Source organism: Simochromis diagramma, unplaced genomic scaffold, assembly GCF_900408965.1.
Source record: "Simochromis diagramma unplaced genomic scaffold, fSimDia1.1 OVJJ01000293.1, whole genome shotgun sequence".
Taxonomy (NCBI): Eukaryota; Metazoa; Chordata; class Actinopteri; order Cichliformes; family Cichlidae; genus Simochromis; species Simochromis diagramma.
This window is the reverse complement of record NW_024386801.1, coordinates 19,715,751-19,736,288: the sequence shown is the minus strand read 5'-3', so window position 1 is coordinate 19,736,288 and position 20,538 is coordinate 19,715,751. Positions and strand designations below refer to the sequence as shown.

Below are 20,538 nucleotides of genomic sequence, written 5' to 3'. Positions count from 1 at the left end.
TACTCCAGAAAATAGCATCATCATTCCTAGAAGATCCCTTGGACCTCTGCAGGGAGAGAAGGAGGGAACGTCATTCATCGAATGCAGTTTAACTTTCCTTTTGTGACACTTTCTTGGTTGAATAATTTCTTTTTCAAACCCATGTACATAAACAAAAGCTTATTGTTTGGCATAATGTAATGCAGATATCAAAGCAGGGAGATCAGTGCATAAATGGCAATGTACTCAATAAATGTATTTTTGCTAGAGTTTACTTTCTATGTCATTTATCCCACATTTTTGTCTCCTTTGAAATGGAAGAAGAGTTAACTTTGGAATTAATCTGTGAACATTTAGACACTGCAACTTATATGTAACAGTAGACAGTTTCCCAGATGAGCTTCATATATACATATAGATGTTTAGACAAATTTAGTTCTCAATTTCTTCTTTCTCTTGGCAGCAAGCGATATTCCAGTAATTTAATTTAATTTAAAAAGAAAAACACCTACACTGTACTTGTTGACTTCATATAAAATTGTGTATGTAAACTGAACCTATGTTTGAATTATGTTTGTTATATATCATCTTTACTCTCAAACCCTTATTCAGCACAGAGTTTTCAGCTGAGAAAATAAAAAATAAAAACTGTTGGGAGCAGGTTAGGTTTATAATAAGCTGATTGATCCTTTTATTCACAGCATGTTTTAAATTGGCCTGAAACACTACATGTATTGAGGCCAATTAAACTATGGAGCCCACCTTCAAAAATCGGTCATAGATTTAACTCTGTCTCTAAGATGGATTTAAGAAATAATTGCTCTGTTTGAAGTTTCTAGGAAATGTGTAGCACCATCTTGTGACAGTACAGAATGTACTAGGTTGGTTAGTTGCTGCTAATCCATTTTCCCTTTACACATGATGTCAGAGCTACTGGGACACGCCCACCTGGTGAGCAAAAACAGTATTGTGGCCCTTTGCCTTACAACCAATCTTTGACCACCTTCCGAGTTTAACTTAGCCAAAATGCCAGATAGTTGCTATGATATTGGATGCACTAAAAAGCAGTCTAAGGGGATCACTTTTGAAATGATTTTTGAGTTAAAAATAAAACAAGGACATGCTTTCACTCTGTTTCTTTAGCCCTAAGTGATTGTTCATTGCTGGCTTGCTGCACTGAAACAGTAGAATCCACCTGTTAGCCATGATGTTTGGGTTTGTAGAGCACTTTATAAATGAGGACTGTGTGGTGGAGAGATTGTGATTTACCGGACTGACGTGCGATACTGTCCCCTCCCTTTCATTTTTCCTCACTGGGTCAGCTGTACAGGCCGAGGTGCACAATCAACTAGCAGAGTATATAACCTCAAGATTAAATATATGTAAAGAAAATGATGTGACCCCAGGTACAATTTGGGGTAAAAAGCCTGAAAAGGTAACAATGTTCTCACACTAGACAATATGACTAGAATAATTTCAGACTTTAGGGATATTTGCTCCCTCAACCTAAAAGGGCATTCAGAGCCGTCATAACAAGACAATTTCATGTTACATCTGAAGAATTTTGTTGTATTATCGTCACTTTCACTCTTAGCTGTTTGTTGTGCTTGCAGCATTCCAAACATGTTTTCTCAACAGGAAAGTTGCAGAATGCCCTCTGGTGGACAGACTATACAATGTCAACACTCATAACATGTTTGAAGGGTGTTTTTCTTTTGGATTCTTCCTTTTAAAATTTTGTCTATGGGCAGTTATAAATGTTGATACCTTTGCTACTGTAGCCCATCTGCTTCACTATGGATTACAATGTCCTAATGTTCATCATATACACTCAGAGCCAGCCACCAGACTATGTCCTAGACTATAGTATGAGTAATAATTATTTTATAGAAGAAAGCTGCAGCGCTAATTTCAAACAGATGAACACTTTGAATATGAGACAGGATAATACCACAAAAACCCAGCATTTATTACTGGCTGAGCCTAATTAAACTGATGTTATGCTTAGATGTCAACAATGCATCTGTGGAGGTTCTCCATCCCTTCTTTGAGTCAGACCAGTGATCGACATTCAGTTTGAAACCACAAATGGGGTTGGGTAGGTTAATTCAGCAGCAAAATTACTACTCCTTCTGCTTACCTATCCATTTTGATCAAATTTGGTTAAATTATACACACTAAATCTGTAAAACCAAATACTTATTTAATTCTGATTACAACAGCTTAATATTTCAATACCGGAGGTTTCTTCCTGTTAAAAGGGAGGTTTTCCTCCCAAGTATTGCCCCACTAAGTGCTAGTCATAGGGAATCGTCTGCTTGTTGGGATGGCCAATACTTCAGAGCAGCCATTGCCAAAGAATACTGCAGTCCACTTGAAAAAAATAAAAAAACAAAAAAAAACCCTGAGGCCCACCGAATCTTAAATCTTCACTCTGATCAAAATACAAGATAAAGTGATGCATTTCCTTGAGAATTTAATTAGAAAAACATCAACATCATAGGCTGTTGGTTATAAATTGCTAAAGCAACCCAATCATATGCTAAGTGATAAGAGCAATGTGTGACCCATTAGCCAATGGGACACAAAAGTAAATTTAACTTAAAGTAACATCCTCCTATTAACAGTTTTAATTCACTTTTTATATAAATCAATGAATGTATATAAATATGAAATTGTACATACTTGTAATTTCAAACTGCAGATTTGCACCTCACACTTTGGGAGCCCCTGCTATAAGGGGAACCCCCCAACCCTGAAAAAACCCTATATGATTTTGAACTTGGGCACAACTTGGATGTAAGCCCAGTAAGTAATCACTGTGTTCAAGTTTCACTGTTATAAGAGGAGCAGGAATGTGGATTATGGAGGGATCAATGGGCAGACATCTTACCATTGCTTCATCAGTCTTTGCTACACCACGTTAACACAGACAATTTAAATACAACTTACTGTCTTATGTCACGATGAATAAACTAATATGAACTAAATGTTGTTTGTAATTCTTAAAAAATACATGCAAAGGCCTTGACACAGGGCCTGAGGAAATTCAATGTCACTTCTAGAATCAATAGTCTTTTAGTATCTTCCACATATCACGCTTTGCACACTGATGCCACAAATAGAATGAAACCTCAATACTTCAACTGTTTTGCTCTAACCGCTGGGTAAATTTTAATAGTTAAAATTATATAGTTACATCTTCGATTATTTAGTACTTCATTTTTGTTTAAAGACACAAGCTTTAAAAAGAGATCCTGAAATTCCTCATAAAATGCTGTGAATGCAAACTACTCTTCGTGTATTCAGCTGCTAGTTAGAAGGAGCTGTATGCCTGCCTGTTTTCAATGGTACCCTGTGAAGTACCTATGATCTCAAAGAGGACCCAAAAACAGCACTGTTGGTATAGATACTATTGCGAATGAGTATCTAATTCAAAAGTAATTTTCTTAGTAACGATTACCTTCCGAATATTGATTTTTTGTGACAACCCTGAAGGGATCCTACCTTCCCAAACACAACCATGAGCACGTCGGCAGTGTTTCGGGTAGGTCTCAAAATTTGTGGCCATCTGAACTTATAAAAGTCTAATAAAAATAGTGCTTACGGTGTTCCTTTCTTCAGTTTAAATTCCCCACAAACAATCAAATCAGGACATACTGGTTAGTAAAATGTGCAAAGACCCAAATAACTTCTCTGAAATCAGTCTGATCCAGGGTGGAATTTGGCCTTTGCATAAAGAAAAGCTACTCCACTTTATATTACGTTAAATAAACAGAAACAGCCACTGTGGGGAAAAAATTATATTTACAGAAAATTAGAATATTAACCTTGGGTTCAAGTTAGCGAGCTGATAACCAGCTTTATGTGACCTTTTATCCTGATGTTGGTAAATGATGATGAAAAGTGCCCTGGGTATGTTGAACTTTCCCTGTAGTATAGGGCCCTGCTCTCAATGGGCATGTATTGCTGCATTTGTTTTCCCCTAGGTGGTAGAGCAGGTCACCTACTATTCGGAAGGTTGGTGGCTAGACCCCTGTCTGTGTGCTAAATATCAGTGGGCAAGAGTCTAACCCCAAGTTGCTCTTCCATGAATCAACTGGAGTATGAATGTGTGTGTTTGTGTTACAAAGCACTTATGTAGAAAGAGCATTAAAAAAAAAAACATTGCTCGTGTGAATGAGGAAAGTTGTGTAAAGCGCTTTGAGCGCTCAGAGTAGAAAAGCACTGTAAAAGTACCGGTCCATTTAAATATATTCTTTTTTGTATTTGGTGTTTGGCCTGTATTTCAAGTGCATCTCTAAATCTTAACACACACACAAAAAGGCAAACAAACAACTCCCAATTTAAACTGTTTTATTAATCCAAAAGTGTAGAATTTATGCCACCAGAGCAGAAGCTGTAGAGGACTCACTGTAAACAGAAAGGGGAAAAAAACATTAGTAAACAAAAACTTTTGACTTAAAAACAAAAACCCATTAAATCTTCATATATATATATATTTTTTAGGGGAACAAGTATAACCATCTCTTTCCTATTACTCACTCATGATTTTTACTTTGTTGTAATTATTTCTTTATATTCAAAATTAAGTTCATGTTGGCCACATAAATTACAACCTGCTTAAAACGCCACATGTGCAAACCTACAAAACTACAGCTGAATAAAAAGGACCAAGTTGTCTTTTTAGAACATCAATGTGTCCATCCACACTAAACCACACATGTACACAAATAGTTTCACTGTGTGAAGGGGACTGGCAGAGACTGCACCAAGTAGCTGCTCTGCTAATTTACCTCCAGTTTTTCTCTAGCACAACAGAAATATCAATACTCCTAATAAACAATGAGGAGCATGACAATGAATTGTGCACTTCCATGTATACACTTAGTGAACATTACAATACAGTTAAACGATTAGTGTTGTAATAAAAACTACCATTTGTTACAATTTTTTTTGTTAACAAACAGGTAACCGACTTGCAAAAATTTAATTTTCTGATCCAAATAACAAGAAAAGCATCTCAAAAGCATCACAAATACATACTACTTCCAGTTGGGGGCCAGTACTCTCTTGGTCTTGTAGTAACGGGCCAGCCTGTGGATCCTGCTCTCAATGAGAATCAGGCGGAACTTGGCATCCTTGTCCTGCAAATATAACAACAACGTGTTGCATTCAATTCCCATTATATTTCAAATTGCTTGCATTCCAAAGAATAAAAATCCTTTAAACTGTTGATGACAACATCAAAATTACATTTTTAATTTTACATGGAAAACAAACTTATCTTCCAAGTTATGCTATAGGATCTTGTTCCAGGTCATTGGCCTAGCTTTGCTGTACCTTTCTGTTTCTCTCCAGGTGCTTCCTGACCGCCACAGCCTTCTTGATGAGGTGGTACAGATCCTCTGGCAGGTCAGGGGCCAGACCCTTGGACTTGAGGATCCTCAGAATTTTGTTGCCAGTAACAAAACGTACTTGGGCAACACCGTGGGAGTCCCTCAGAATAACACCTAGAAAGGTTTATAGACATGATAAAACTGAAACAGGCATGGGATTTTGCCAACAAATTAAGTTTTGCATAAATCTGCCAAAACAGTCTTAAAACAGATTAAAAAAAATTCCAGAGAAATGAAGACTGCATATTGATTCAAAAGCAAAACTAAAAAAATTTCAAAGTGAGTAAATTGTGTTTCCTGGATTTATGTAACACAAATGGCATCTGGCTAATGTAATTTTCCTAAACAGAGAAAGAGTTGAAGTTTTCTCTGAATGGCATCACATTTTTTTGTCACTGATGACAAGTCATTTTATTCAATGATTGTTTGCACAGTAAGATAAGTTGGCAATAATCTTTGTAGGACTTTTCCAAACGTTTTGATTTGACATGAGTTTCTGTGGAGCCTTGAGGCCTGTAGCTATCAGTCAATAGGAAAATGTATACCTGCTCCATCTCGTCTTTACTTTACTCACAATACAGACAATCTATCCTAATTTGTAAATATCAGAGAAAACAACACACTTCTTATTGTATTATAATGGCTTAGAATGACAGTGTAAAAACTTGAGACTAGACTGTGTAATACATCTGGTTTACATTGCACTGAAGCTCAGAGGACAAAGAACAACAAGAACATGATAACAGCAACCCCAACGTTTACAATTATGAGAAATTCTGAATTAAAAATTACTGCAGAAATTTAGCATAATGGTATCAACATCATGGTCAGCCAAATATCTGGAAGGGCATCTAGCACAAGTAATGTGCAGCCAAACGTTTTTAAACTGCTCAGCAATATCTGAGTCTGCCAAAAGTTGTGAACTGAACTGTGGTGATCTTCAATTATTATAGTCATGTCATGTAATTAAGCTCAACATCTGCATGTTGCAGGGAAGAAAACCTAAACTAGCACTTACCAATCTGAGAAGGAGTCAGACCCTTCTTGGCCAGCTTGAAGATCTGCTCTTTGACATCATCAGATGTGAGCTTCAGCCACTACAAAAATGGGGGACGGTATTAAAATAAAGGACGCGTGTTCAAAAAATGTGCAATAATCACTTCGCTTTAGCGAAATATAATGAATGTGTACTCACAGTGGGAACACTGCGCCTGTAAGGCAGAGCTGACTGGGACAAGCCCTTTCTGTAAGCGAGAAACAAAATCCCGTTAGTAGTGATAACTTGACAGTTTGGTCAGAACAACGCAAAAACTATCGTCAAGTCAACAGGGGAAAAAACGTTAGGCCGGGTTATGCTCGCTTCATACTAGTGCTGGCTTACCGATCATGAATCTTAACTAAATGATCAGTTTACAGTAAATTAACTTTATCAGTAAGAAGAAACACGCGTGACTTAAACTTTGCAAGTTATACATTTATATGCAACATGATGTACAACTCGGGGAGTTAAAATCGTTTCGATGCGCAAATGTGCTAACTTGGCTACCACAAGCTAGCTAAAGGAGGATGTCGACTGACTGTGTGCATGTAAGTCAATTTCTCACTTTTAGGCTGAATCCCAGATTTCATTTTTGACCCCAGTCAGCCACAATATGTTTATAAACTATCTCCTGCACACAAAACCAGTCTACAGAAGGAAAATATCAACTTTAAAAGACAAAAAGAGAGCTCACCCGGGAGCGTGCATGCGACCCATGATGGCGGTAGAGGAAGAGAGGCCGCACACGCGACAGAAAATGGTATTTTGCGCCTGCGTCGGAAATGACGCAATGACGTAGACCGGAGTTTTGTTGACGCTACCTGACGTCAACAAAACTACCCTAGCTCAGCTTTTTAGTATCTCCCTCATTCTTATTCAATCTGACTGAATACTTGAGTTTGTAATAGCTGAACAACGATACCTTGTAAAGGACGCTAATTTTTATCACACTGAAACCGCTTTAGTTGGCGCCATTTTTTCTCAATTGAAGAAACTGGCCACTGACATGTGAGCGGAATTTGTGGGACACCAAGCTCAGTATACATTGTGGAGGTAAACACAGACAGTGGTCCACCGCAACATACGATTTTTTCGTAAAATAGCTTCTCTTCATATTTGCAGAAATGAAGGTATTTCTCATCCGGTTGTAGTGTTATGTAGTAATGTGCAAAAATAAAACGGGAAATGGGAGCAGTAATTTAATGAAACGAGGGAACACACATGGAAATCCAGACTATAAGGCTGAAATAGAGTCTGTACAATTTCAAAGAGTATTTGTTGATCACCTCTATTCTTCACGGCAGCCTGAACTCTTGAGCAAGCTTTCTTGTAAATTCAAATATCTTCAGAAATAACTCCAGGCCTCTTGAAGGACACATCCTTTGGAATTTAACTGCCTTTTGTTCTGTTCTCTGTGAAGATGATCCCACACTGCTTCAATAACATTGAGGTCTGAGTGCTGTGGAAATGCGAATGCCAGTCCATGACCAATGGATTGGAAGTGTGTTAGGGATCATTATTATGTTGAAAATGATGCTGTTGCCAATCAGATGATTTTCAGCTGGTATTACACGGTGGATGAAAGCACCCACGATGTTTTAGAAATGGGTCACTGTTGTAACTCTTTTCTGACCTTCTCCATAAATAATGACAATGACTTAAACCAGTCATTTGAATTTAGATTCAACACACAAAGACCTTTTGCCACTGATTTTCAGTGCAGTTTGTAATTTGCAATACTTTCCCTTCATTTCTCTTAATAGTAATGGCTGTAAACCCTTACATTGAAACCATTTCTCAAGAAAACAGATGTACTCCCAGATTCTTTATCAGTTATTAGATTATCTCTTTTCTTTCCAGTTTAAAGAATACCGTTTACAGATGTTTATCTGCACATTTCCAGGTTTTCTCAAAGTATCCATAACCATGACAAGATATGCCAAGTTTCTGGTTAATAGTCCTTTAGGAATCAGCTTGTTGGAGGAAAAATACTATTTTACGCCTGTCAAACTGAGTGATCTTTGGCAATTTGCATACATTCAAATGAAGTAATGTGAGCAAAATACATGCAAATAAGACGATGGAAAATTGGTTCTTGTTCAATATGTAGATACCATACTGGTTTCCATTTTTATGCTTGAATGACTCACAGGTCAGAGTTAAGTAGCTTAAACACAAACATTCTCAGAAGATGGTTGGGTACAAAGACTGGATTCAAATTGAGGGAAAGAGCAGGCAACATCCAAATAAAAACTTGAAAAAGCCACTCAGGAAGCCTGAAGAATTATTGTTCAAGAACAATTAAAGAAAAAATATATAATAGAAAGGTCTCTTGGGAGCAAAATATAAAGAAATTAGGGGGTAGCTCAAGACATTTGCACAGTACTGTACCTAACTTGCGGGCAAAAAAATTGAAACAATAGAATCAGTAAGCAGGTTTGTGTAATCTACCTTCAAACAAATTTCACACAAAGACCACAATTTTGACACATAGGTTCCAAAAACATTTAATTTGCTTTAAGAAAGAAGGATTACAGTACACACTGATCCATTCAGGCAAGAGGTCACCAATTAGGAATAAATAACTGGCCATGTTAATACAAACTATGCTTCCTTTCTTTGTACAGCTGCTAAAAGAACGAATGAAGCCACTAATAATCATAACATGACGTTGTCTTGTGGATCTCTAAAAAACTTTTTAGAAACATTTATCTTAATTTCTTTATTAAACATTAACAACAACTTTAGATTCATAGTTAGGCAAGTAGAGAAGAAAGCAGCTAATCTCATGCTCACGATTCCTGTTCCCTTTTTTGTGAAGACGTTTTAAGGTAAAGTTGTCCTTTCAGTATCTGATTTGTGTCGTTTTGCCAAAGCATTCCCTCAACTAAATGTCACAAAACCTGACTTGTTTTGGACTTCACTGGCAGTTCTGGACTTCACTGGCAGCTATTACCATCCAGTGACTCATGGCATTGTTACACCAGTATTAGGCACTAGGAGTGAGTGTGGCATTGCTGCCCAAAGGTGAAACAGCCTCAGGTCCAGACTCCAGAAGTAACTCAGTTCCTGACTTGTGGTTTTGAACCACCTGAAGGAAGCACCGAACAGACTACCAATCAGTGTCTTCAAACAATCATAATCTTCAACCCGAGCAAGTATAAAAGCATGTTCTGAAGCTTATTATACAAATTCCCCTTTTAAGGTGTGCTGTGTGAAAACAGTCAAGTAATACCACGAGTGAAAGACCTAGTATTGTGCATTTAGTGGCATTCCACTGTCACAAAAAAGGTTGCACTCCCACACTTAGACCTGCTGTGGAAGAACTACTGATATAGCTTTATAGAATATAGATTTTTCTTTAATAAGGACATCACATTGTTAATAAAATATAACCTGTAATAAGGCCATGTTGAGCGTGAGCACAAACAAAGGCACCTTGATGAAAGTGTGGTTTGATTTACTGTCCTTTTCATTACTTTTGGCACATTTTTGGGGAATATTAAGGTCATGGTTGATTTCCTGGAGCTCTGCTCTAACCCAGAGGTATCTGCTACAAAGCAGGAAACCCTGATGCCTCCTATTTGTCTATATAGAAAATAAACAAGGAAAATGTCAAAACAAGCCCCTTTTCTATTACTTAAAAAATAAATGTGTCAGCCTATATATACTCTTCTGAAAGTAAGCCGTTTTGGTCCTCTAATATCAAAATGTACAAAACGTTACAGCTCTTTGTTACACTTTAGGAAAACTGAGACAAAAGGAGGAGATTGTTTGTCACAAAAACAATCTTGATTAGCTGTAGAGGGAAGAAAAAAAAGAAATGGTGAAGAATGAAGACCAGGCTCCCCCGTTTGAAGATTTGTGAATTAGCCCGAACGATCGCCCTTTGAGGGCACGTCTGAAGGAGTTTTTCACACATTCACGTCATATGGGAATAACCTCCGCGGCAACATAATTACATGTAACCTCATGGTAAAATTCAGCAGAATGTTGTTGCTCGTGGTATATGTTTGTCAGCAATGAGAACATAAGTATTCTTCTTATGAAATCTTAAGAATACTAATTACAACACAATTCATGTGGAAGAAATAGTTAATTTGGTTTAATAGATTTGAAAGTAAAATATTGCTGATTATTACTGAACGATCTGAATGGTAGGAAATTCATCCATAAAAGAAAAGAAGGAAAAGAAAGAGCAGTGCTGAAGTGAACTGAAAGCTGAGGTGACCACCATTTTCAAGTAAGCATCTGCTGCATTTCCCATATGATTTGAATGCAGCGCTGTTTTTTGTTTGTTTTTTGCTTGAAGAGTCAGAGTCAGAACTGTTGCTTCGGCAGAGGGAGGTGGGCAGGGGTTAGAAGTATGGAACGGCCGTTAGTTTGTACCACTTGACCGTCTCGTTGCTGAGGTCAAAGTCTTTGAGCCTGAGCGTAATGCCACCCAGGAAGTAGTTCTCACGCAGCGACTCAGCACTGAGCACGCTCAGCTGCAGCTCCCGAAGGCCCAGAGTTTCTTTGCTGTAGCCGCTGTACACCAGCTGTGGAAGAAGAGAATGGAAAAGTTAGCAAAGTGAGTGTCTTTAGGCAGCTGACCATGAAGTTCTTGGATTTCAGTACCTCAGTAGAACATCTTCATATCAAAAATAAATCTGTAAATATCAAAATAGTCTAACATTTTTACGATCATGGTTCTTAACAATGCCATACTAGATAATAAATATAGCTTAGAGTATTTCCTAACCATCTCATTGAAGGTAGGATTCCTGGTTTTCCTTGAGATCTTTGTCTTGCGTTTGGAAGTCTTGTGTGGATCTGGAAGCAGGTAAGTCTTCACATACGGGTTGGGATCTGTTCCATCTTCAGAAACCTGACAGGAAAGAGACGGATTAATTGTATGACAACAGAGAGAAATAGAAAAAGAATGAAATGACATCCACGGATCAAAACAGTATTTTAAAATATATATTTAATTCTTGAAGCCTACCAGGTCTCTGATGTGCATGACCATGATGAATAGAGTACTATTCCTGTAGGAGATTGACAGCTTCACTTCTCCTTCCACCCGACCAGAAGTGGGACTCAGTGGAGGCTCTGCAACAGTCACATGCCACACATAACTCTCATGAATCTGGATGCATGCAAATGCATTTTAAAATGCATATGCATTTTAAATTTTTATTCAATGAACCATTAAATATTTTTGCCTACAAACTCAACAGAGTGACTTGACAAACTGGTAAATTACTTGTCGATATTTATAAACAGTACATGGCTTAATGATAGCACAGTAATGAAAGCAAAAGCACAAACAGTGTCAAGAAAATGACAAACAGTAAATGGAAATGAAAAGTGATGGTATTTACCAGGTGCTTTGGCCATGGCATCCACACCTTCTGTCTTGTCATCCCGCGCAATTGGATGAAAGAATGTGTAGATCAGGTCACACTAGAAGAAGACCAGAAAGACTGAAAATCTATTCCTGATTACTATCATTCCAGTATACGGAGTGTGTGTGTGTGTGTGTGTGTGTGTGTGTGTGTGTGTGTGTGTGTATACCTGGGTAACCTCTGTGGAGCTTCTCATCAGGTTGTGGACATAGTTATTGAGCTCCAGCTTCCTCTTGGCTGCTACTTCTTTAATTTGGCTTCGGCCAAGCACCATTTTGCTGGGGAAACTAGAGAAAAAGAGAAGCAAGGTATGATTAGCTGATCTACTTTACAGAATCTGATGTAACACTTAGACCGGCAGTCACAACACTGATTACAAAAACAAAACAAAACACCAATTCATTATTAGGCTTACAGCAGGATGGCATTTTGGGAGTGTTAGCAAAGATTGCATCATCTCCAAAACATGATAATTAACTGGCCAGTTCACTATCTTACAGGTTTTAATTAGATTGATGACATTGTTGGATGATAAGGGAGTAAGCGGGTGGTGACAAAACTACCTTGGCAGCTTCCAGAGAGGGAAGAGGATAGTCAGTTTATTGTGGAGCTCTTGAAACTCATCAAAAGTGCGGAAGACAAACTGTGGCTCATTCTGACCTTCCCTCAGGAGTCTCACCACATAGATCTGCACAGAGCGGAGGAACAGCCAGTTTACAGTTTGGGCAAAATCCCGTATGAGACGAAAAAGGAAAATGGAAAACAAAATGAGACTTCACTGGTGCTCACATAGTGCTTGTCTGGGTTATATCTCTTCTGAAAGGAGAAGATGGAGGCGTGGACGATGCGTCCCTCTTGTTTCAGAGTATATGTCTTCGGGGAGAAAGAGAGGATTGGCTCGTCATTGGCCGGCAGACCAGAGAATCGTAGCTGGGCAAGGTTGTGGATGAAGAAGTTGAACTTGGTGGCCACACTTCCTAGACTGGACTCTATGAGCCTGGGACAGTTAGAAAATAAGGGGAGGAAATCTGCATTAGATCAGGTGAAAATGAAACTAAATATTTAACATGCCAAAGACACAATTTTTAACTATGCTCCCTTGACCTTTGGCTATGTGAAGAAATAAACATTCAAAGCACATTTCCAGTTTCAATCCAGTCTGACTGGTCTTTCAAAAAACAAGCACGCCTTGTTCTGGTTGTACTTTTGTTGCTATTCCTGTTTTGCTCCTAATCATGTACTGCCACCTGGTGGACTTTTAGTATCTGACATCATAAACCGTACACTAAAGTATATCTTGCTACAAAACCTGCCACGTAGAGTGGAATGAATCAGAGAAAAGTATTAAAGTTGAACAAAAATGTGCTAAAAAAAAAACAAAACCCAAACAATGAACATGTCAAAATGTTTTTAGTTTTGTTTTTTGGACTGGAGGAGACAGATGTTAATACATTTACCTGGTAAAGAAGATGGTGGCTTCAGCATCTGTGTTATGTGGTTGCAGTGCATCAAACACATACTTTAAATCTTGAGAGCCGGTCAGCTCTGGGAGACCTGATGACATCATCTACAACAGACAGAGAAACACATGCCTGATATTTGAGGTGAATACCACTTGGTGACTTTTTTTGAGTTATCTGAAGTAGTTTTCTGCATGTTGGCCCACTTATTACTCAGAACTTTCTAACTCTGCTGTGTGTTCAGTTTGGAATATGTGCTTACTGGTGCTGCTTAATGGCACCGACAGGTGTGTCTACTATTTTGTTTGTCCAATGTATAATCAGCGAGGTCAGGCAAAGAATCAGTATAATTCAGTTCAGTTCAGTGACACCAAGACTGTCTCCTTTAGAAATGCAATAAACAGAAGTCTTTTCACTTAAGCAGAGCCTCTAAGTTTATTGCACACAAATTTCTAGGACAGAGAGGCGTTGATTTATTATGAATGCTCTTGGTTTGCATATCTTGTTATTTTGGCTCTTGCAGGTGTAAAAGAAAACAAGGTGACAAAAAGGAGGCCAATACCAGTAATAGGGACAGATGAAGATGTTAAATGGCACAGTCAGCAGTACAAAAGTACAAGAACAAAACTCGTTTTACCATCAAAGTGTGTATGAACAGCTAGAGTGCTATGTACTATGCACATGTGTGTATGTACTCGGGTTTGTTTGTTTTGTTTTCTCTCTCACCAGTGACAACAAGTTAAGGAAAAGCCCGGAGTTCTTGCGGATGAGGTTGTAGGCTTGGCAACACAGGTCCACAAACAGCTGGAAGCGGCTGGTGGGCCGCTCGCCTCCGTTAATGACGTACGCCATGTCAGAGGTCAGAACAAACGGAGCTCGGTCTCTGATGGGAAAAAAGGGTGGAGACAAGATTTGACATCAGCTTCTCATAAAAGAGCAAACAGTTTTTCATCACTTGTTTAAACCTCTGGGAAAACATGGCCTAAATTGATATCCTCCCTCACGTAAAACACTAAAAAAGGAGTATGTATGAATTAATACATAAATAAATAAATGAATGTATAAACATTTCAGCAAGAAAATGTTCCAAGGCCAAAAATAGAAGAGTGTAGTTGTAACAGAGCCAACCTGGACACTGTGTGAAAATCTCAGTTAAGAAACAGGTCATGACTGAAAACACACATTAATCTTACTGTGCTCAAAGTCATTATCCTCTGCTCCTGAAATGCAGTCACCCACAAAGGAATTGTGGGGCCTTTGAGCACAGGGATGTACTCTAATATTTTACTATGCACAAAGTCTTCGGTGGGGTAGGTATATAATTTTTCGTGATTTGTTTGTTTTTTCACCTCATCTTGGGTGCTTGACATACCTTTCATCCATAAAAGTGAAGATCACACTTTTTAAATTGTTTGTGACAACTTAACACATTAGTTCTAAAGGCACTCAAAACAAACAACAACCAAAAAACACCTGTGTGCTGTGGGAGTCCCCTGGGAACTACGAGGGTTGTAAATCAATCATATCACTACGGCACACCTTCAAAACTTGATAGCGCGACAAAGCATACTTTATCTGACAAGCAATTTCACACTTGCATCCATGATACATGTGAGATTTGATCATCACCTCTTGAAGCTGCCAAACATCTGGGCATGGCCCAGGAATTTGCCAAAGTCGATGTGAAACATGTGACCAGTGGAGCGCAGCATGATATTATCATTATGGCGATCACAGATGCCAAGCACGTAGGTTGCAACACAGCATCCAGCACAAGAGTAGATGAAGTTCTCTGAAGCCTAAAGGAGAGGAGAAAAGGGTATTTTAAGCATAGCTAAATAAAGCGAGTACTGCAATGAAATTAAAAAAAAAAAAAAAAAAAAAGTTGCATGTTTGGATTAAGGATTCACATTTATAAGGGTCAAAGGTCAAACAGACTAACAAGTGCTTTAAATTTCATGAGAATATGTATCACCTTCTCATACTCATCCTCAGCGGGGTTGTACTTGCGAAGCCATTCTGCCAGTGGTTTGTCCTTAAAAGATCCTGTCACGCCGTACTCCACCTGGATCTTTCTGAGGGTGTCAGAAGAAGGCACCAACTCTACCATACCTACACAACAGCAAATCTTTTATTAACACTACACTGGCTATATAGTATATTTAACTGTAAATGTGGTAATTGGTTTACTCAACAAATTAGTTACATGGCAGGAATGCTTTCTATTAATGCTAGGAGCAATTTCAGATTAAACAGACAAAAAGGTGTAGGAGTATTTTTAGTACACATGTGTGCTTGGTTTGTAAATGGATATTTAAAGCCGACTGACGGGAGTGTGTCTTTATGTGCTTGTCCGTTACCTTTGTCCTTGCCAGTGGAGATGCATTTGAAATTTACAATGCGGAGGTCTAGACCCTCCTGCAGCCAGATTCGGTCCATGATGCGGATCATCTGCAGAGTCAGCATGTCCTGCCTCAGGTCGTCTCCGACCTGATGCATGCAGGTAGATCAAGAGAGAGCTAGTTTATACACACATAGGAAATCTTTTCTACTCTGTGCAATAAGTCTTTACAAAATTTGTCAATCAGAGAATCCTTAGCACTCCATCTTTTTAGTTCAGTATAGTATTTATTTAAATACCTTGCACTGTTTCTTACAGTAAGCACACTATACACAAGAGTAATTACATATTATTTTCACCCATTTTTATTTTACTGAGGCACTTTAATTATCAAATCATTTGTTTTGTTATTCTTTTTTCTGTTGAGATATTTAATTTTTTTTTTAAATGCATTATTTATGGAAATATTTGTTTTTTTATTAAGCCACTTCATTTTGCATTTGTTGTTTGAGTAAACTGTATCTATCAATTACTGGTTGGTTTAAACTTCAGCCACCAGGGGGTGCAGTGTTCAGATCAAGACTATGTAAACAGTTACAACATGTTTGTGTGCTACTGTGGGCTCCACTCATAAAACATGCAAACATGCATGAAAGATACACTCGAACCTGTTCTCAGGCGTTGTTTGACTTACTGATCAGTGTACTCATTTTCAGCATTTTACATTGGGCGTGTGTGATTGTGTGTCTGCGCATACACTACCTTGAACATAACATTGATCTCTTCACCCAAGGGGTCGGCGTTGACCAATGCCAGTTTGAGGGGAACAGCGTTGGAGTTGAAGAAGGAACAGGCCTACACACACACAGCAATATCCTCTGCATTACATCACACTGTTATGTTGTCTTCCGAGACACATCCCAAAGTGATTTAGTGATTTCTCTACGGTTTTGATTTATTCGAGGATGTTTTTAAACCTGCATGTTACTCAGAAAAGACAGCCTGTGAACATTTAGCATTTTCTGAAATGTTATCATCCAGTAACTTCAGCAGGATAAACAAAGTAATGACTTTGAATAATGTACAGACAATTATATATTTATTTTTTTTAAATTGCGAAAAATCATGCCTGCATAAATCATACGAGCTATATAAAAGGTACAGCAAGGTTTTGATTACGGCTCACAGGATGGGGGCTCACACTGGCAGCTGTCATTTTTGTCCTGGTTTGTAGTTGATACCATTAGAGAAGTAGCTGTAACACTTCTTAATACAAGCTACATTTACCAGTGCTAGAAAGCTTTATTGTGCAGTGGTTGGTGGAAGAGAGTGGCTACAATTAGTCCGGTTCAGGACTTCTTCATCAAATCATAATGTGCACAGTAGTACATTTTGTCCTTTTTGCATTCAAGAGGACAGAAAATGTTAACAAAGACCAAACTTTGAGAGCCATGGATGTAAAACTTAATATAAATTTATATTTAATTGCAAATTAACTTATAGCTGGCAAAGCTGAAAGCTAAAATGTGCAGACGGAGGCAGGCAGCATGAGTCACCAAATGTAATCCTTTGTGTCTCATCTCTCACAATTCCCATTGTGCCAAGCAGTGATCCTCCTCTTACTTAGAAGAGTACAGCATTTACAGAAGTATAAATACATCATTTAGGGGATCTCATTAACCATGATAACCATCTCTGTAATATTTGGGAACATTTGTTCACATGCTTTATATTTTGTTGAAGTTGTAACTTAAGAAGCTCATTTCTTCAATTGTTTGAACTGAAACATTTACAGCAGCAAAATTCAGCTGAGGTTTTCTTCTATTCCTGCTCTGTGGTTGGTTCCATTAAACGATTATTTTATTTATTCTCTACACTTGATAATTTTGTCATCAGATATAGTCAGTAAAGTGTAAAAGGTCTGCTGAGCTGGATACAATTTTAAACAACACATAGTTAATGCATAGAGCGCAATCCTTTTTCTTCAGGTACAGCTAATGGTTTCAGATAATTGTTTAACTGTGTTTGTGTGTGTTACCTTAATGTTTAGCTCCTTTGCCACCAGACTGGGGCTGAGGGGCAGTCGGCAGCTGTTCCTCTGAAAGAAGTTCTGAATGTTTTCAAGGCCCTCCTGGAGTGCAACCTAACAAACGCAAACATGCAGATAGGTAAATACACATACACGTTTAGAAAGGACATTCTACATGGCCTTTAACACACGCACGAACACACATGTGCACATGCTAACCTGTCGTGTAGATCCACCAGCCTGTCGGACCCTCTCAGCAACGGCTCCCAGCAGCGTGACCAAGTGAGTCTGCTTCTCCAGCTCTGCCCTCAGCCTGGCTCCGCACAGACACAGCAGGGCACCCAGCACCCGCTCATAGCGCTGTCCCCAGGTGGAATCTTGCACAGCATCCTTAAGCAGCCTGCAACCATTGTAGATATGGTGATGACCACTTTTTAAAATACATTTTCTTCACATCTATCACATGATTTCTCATATACATGTTCTTAAAGCCTTTAGGATTGTAATTTTTATTTATTTTTTTTGCTGTACACTTACCAATAGAGGTAGTGTGCTATGTTTATGTTGCCTTGTGCTCTGGACAGCAAGAACATGACGAGGGCGTTTTTTAGGTGACACTCAAACTTTATTGCCTGGTGGGCATATGAGGAAACAAAAAACAGACTTTGAATTTTAACTGAAGGAATTGTGAGTGAGCACATGAGAAAAAGAATTTTAATAAAGAGGGAATAAATAGATTTAAAGTGGATGTAAAGCACATATTTTAGTGCAGACCTTTGTACATATAGCTATACCTGTACGAGCTGTGGCAGGTAGTCAGCCAGCTGATCATCGCTGCTCTTCTCAATCCAACTAACAGCCACGCTTCTCACCTCAGTATCTGCAAACCTACACAAACATACATTACAATGAGAGATGGGAGACAACGCACACATTCTTTCCTCCTTTATATAAGTAAGGAATTTCTGTATTTGTAAAAATCTGTGTGTGTCTAAGTACTGAGCTCACGCCGTACTTTGAGTCAAGTAGCTCCAGCGCTGTTACGGGGGGCAGGGTGGGCCAGTGGTGCAGCAGGGAGTGAATATGAGCCATGCTGGCCCAGTCCCAGCTGGGCGCACTGGCCAGTACCTTAGGGAGGCTGCTGGGGTGGTCCCTCCGACAGTGGAGCCTATGGTCCCACAGCAGCTGGTGGTCTGCTCGCTTCAGCCTGGGGACAGGGGGGGGAAGAGAGATATGTCTAAATGCTGTTTACATAAAATTAAAAGAAAGACTTCAACTCAAAAGTTTTTGAGTTACACACGTGTTTAAAAAGATTTGGTCATGACATCTCAAAACTCAGAAATCTCAAAATTATTAAAAAGACTCAAAAGTGATATTTAAAACAGAGACTGGGCCCTTTCAGCAGAATCCTACATAATGCAAAGCGAGCAATAAAATCTCTATAGTTGCAATGCACGTTTAAACAGGAAACTGAACACAAATTGGAAGGACTTCCTCCTTTTATGGTTACATATCTGTCGCATGTTTCACTAAGGTCGACTGCTAGTCCCTGAAAGACAACTAAATCACTTTTTGATGCTCTGCTTTAAACCCAAATCCTGGAGATTACTCCCTCCCCCCCCCCCCCCCAAATAAAAAACTCCAACTTGTACCTGACCCCGACCTTCCAGTAGTAATAACAATTAAACTGCCTGCTTCAGGGAGTAAAGGAGTGTTGCACACACAAAAAAAGACAGCTCCCGCTACATCAGCACTGATGTGGCTCCACAAGCCCTGTGTCCACAGAGGCTACAGAAATGAATGGACAGGACAGCAAACAGGCGGTGAGAGCCCAGTGAGAGAGAGCTCTGCGTTAAAGTGCCGGTTGAGTCTCGCGGATGTTGGCAGCGTGGAGAGGAGATTTGGCCGGCAGCAGGCATAAGAGAGCATTTAACTGGGCCCGTAGCAGCTGGATGAACACAGACACGCTGGAGCAGACAACAGAGAGGCATGTACTGGGAACTGTGGCTGGCAAAGTCAGCAGCATCTTTTTAAAATCCCTTCTTAAATCTATTAAGTCTAATGGATTTTGGGTGGCCTGAAAGAAAGCCAAAAAGCTGCCTGCTTAATGGGAGACTTAACTAGAAATACTCTTTCTGTGCATATCTTTTTAAACTCTCATAACCCCAAGCACTGCAAGTCTAGTACAAGCCAAACTGGCATCAAAAGGGCAACGATTAGAATTTGAAAGCGTATACATTAAATTTGATGAGGTGAATTCTATTACAAAGACTGCCTTACACATCCTATTTATAAGCTTTAGAGTCATTTATCCATTTGCATGAAAAGAAAAAAAAAAAAACAAGGAAAAAATTAATAAAAAGAATATCGGGTTTTGTTGGATTTTGGACATATGAAGACAAAATAATTACAAAAATTGAGAAGTTATTAAATGCAGCAGTTGATTCGAGCCTCTTGAATAACATCTGTTACATGCATCAGGCTGAGTAACTCCAAGACTCGCTCTCTAGTGGTTTTAACTGATATCAGTGCTTTTATTTGACACCGCAAAATGCTGATACATTAACTGTTAAATACTTCTGAATTCTGCATTACAATCTTTCCCTTATACTTTAGAAAAACACAGGGAATAATCTCCTACCCAAAATTGGAAGCTCGGCTGCAAATTTTCTCCAGTTTTCGTCGGAGGTCAGGGTCCAGCTCCTCCAGTGTGTGGGGCTCAGGGCTGGGGGCTTCTTTGGGTCCAACATACAAAACATCCACTGGTGAGTTGGGGAAGTTCACCTGAAGGTAACAAAAAAAACACCAGAGCAGGGCTCAGTTTATTAATAGGACTAAATTTTTAATCGGGAAGAAATTTTGAATCAAGGCGTACAGCAACCTCACATATTTCTGCAGAGG

The 20,538-nt window shown here is 38.9% G+C and overlaps 2 protein-coding genes and 1 non-coding gene across 4 annotated transcripts in view; all 3 read right to left on the bottom strand.

The window, feature by feature from the left end:
• Positions 1 to 4,318: 4,318 nt before the first annotated feature.
• rps13 (ribosomal protein S13) lies at positions 4,319 to 7,198 on the bottom strand. The gene is made up of 6 exons (XM_040026412.1): positions 7,112 to 7,198; positions 6,574 to 6,622; positions 6,397 to 6,475; positions 5,323 to 5,492; positions 5,026 to 5,126; positions 4,319 to 4,392 (listed from the first exon to the last, which is right to left on the bottom strand). The coding sequence occupies exons 1-6, from the start codon at positions 7,132 to 7,134 to the stop codon at positions 4,359 to 4,361; spliced, it is 456 nt and encodes a 151-aa protein (XP_039882346.1). The 5' UTR covers positions 7,135 to 7,198; the 3' UTR covers positions 4,319 to 4,358.
• LOC120730557 lies at positions 4,720 to 4,852 on the bottom strand. Its single transcript, XR_005695135.1, has one exon. It is a non-coding gene; the product is annotated as a small nucleolar RNA SNORA19 (small nucleolar RNA).
• A 1,710-nt stretch (positions 7,199 to 8,908) lies between the features above and the next one.
• The window catches only part of pik3c2a (phosphatidylinositol-4-phosphate 3-kinase, catalytic subunit type 2 alpha), a 43,626-nt gene continuing 31,996 nt past the window's right edge, over positions 8,909 to 20,538 (bottom strand). For both annotated transcript variants that reach the window (XM_040026409.1, XM_040026410.1), the window contains exons 15-33: positions 20,279 to 20,421; positions 18,653 to 18,844; positions 18,432 to 18,525; positions 18,175 to 18,269; positions 17,857 to 18,037; positions 17,647 to 17,751; positions 16,371 to 16,463; positions 15,628 to 15,757; positions 15,243 to 15,379; positions 14,897 to 15,066; positions 13,994 to 14,150; positions 13,265 to 13,374; positions 12,597 to 12,804; positions 12,371 to 12,495; positions 11,977 to 12,094; positions 11,784 to 11,865; positions 11,405 to 11,511; positions 11,162 to 11,287; positions 8,909 to 10,958 (exon numbers count right to left, since the gene is read on the bottom strand). In XM_040026409.1, the coding sequence (XP_039882343.1) occupies positions 10,776 to 10,958; positions 11,162 to 11,287; positions 11,405 to 11,511; positions 11,784 to 11,865; positions 11,977 to 12,094; positions 12,371 to 12,495; positions 12,597 to 12,804; positions 13,265 to 13,374; positions 13,994 to 14,150; positions 14,897 to 15,066; positions 15,243 to 15,379; positions 15,628 to 15,757; positions 16,371 to 16,463; positions 17,647 to 17,751; positions 17,857 to 18,037; positions 18,175 to 18,269; positions 18,432 to 18,525; positions 18,653 to 18,844; positions 20,279 to 20,421 (2,556 nt within the window). In that variant the 3' untranslated portion in view covers positions 8,909 to 10,775. The remainder of the gene's footprint in view (positions 10,959 to 11,161; positions 11,288 to 11,404; positions 11,512 to 11,783; positions 11,866 to 11,976; positions 12,095 to 12,370; positions 12,496 to 12,596; positions 12,805 to 13,264; positions 13,375 to 13,993; positions 14,151 to 14,896; positions 15,067 to 15,242; positions 15,380 to 15,627; positions 15,758 to 16,370; positions 16,464 to 17,646; positions 17,752 to 17,856; positions 18,038 to 18,174; positions 18,270 to 18,431; positions 18,526 to 18,652; positions 18,845 to 20,278; positions 20,422 to 20,538) is intronic.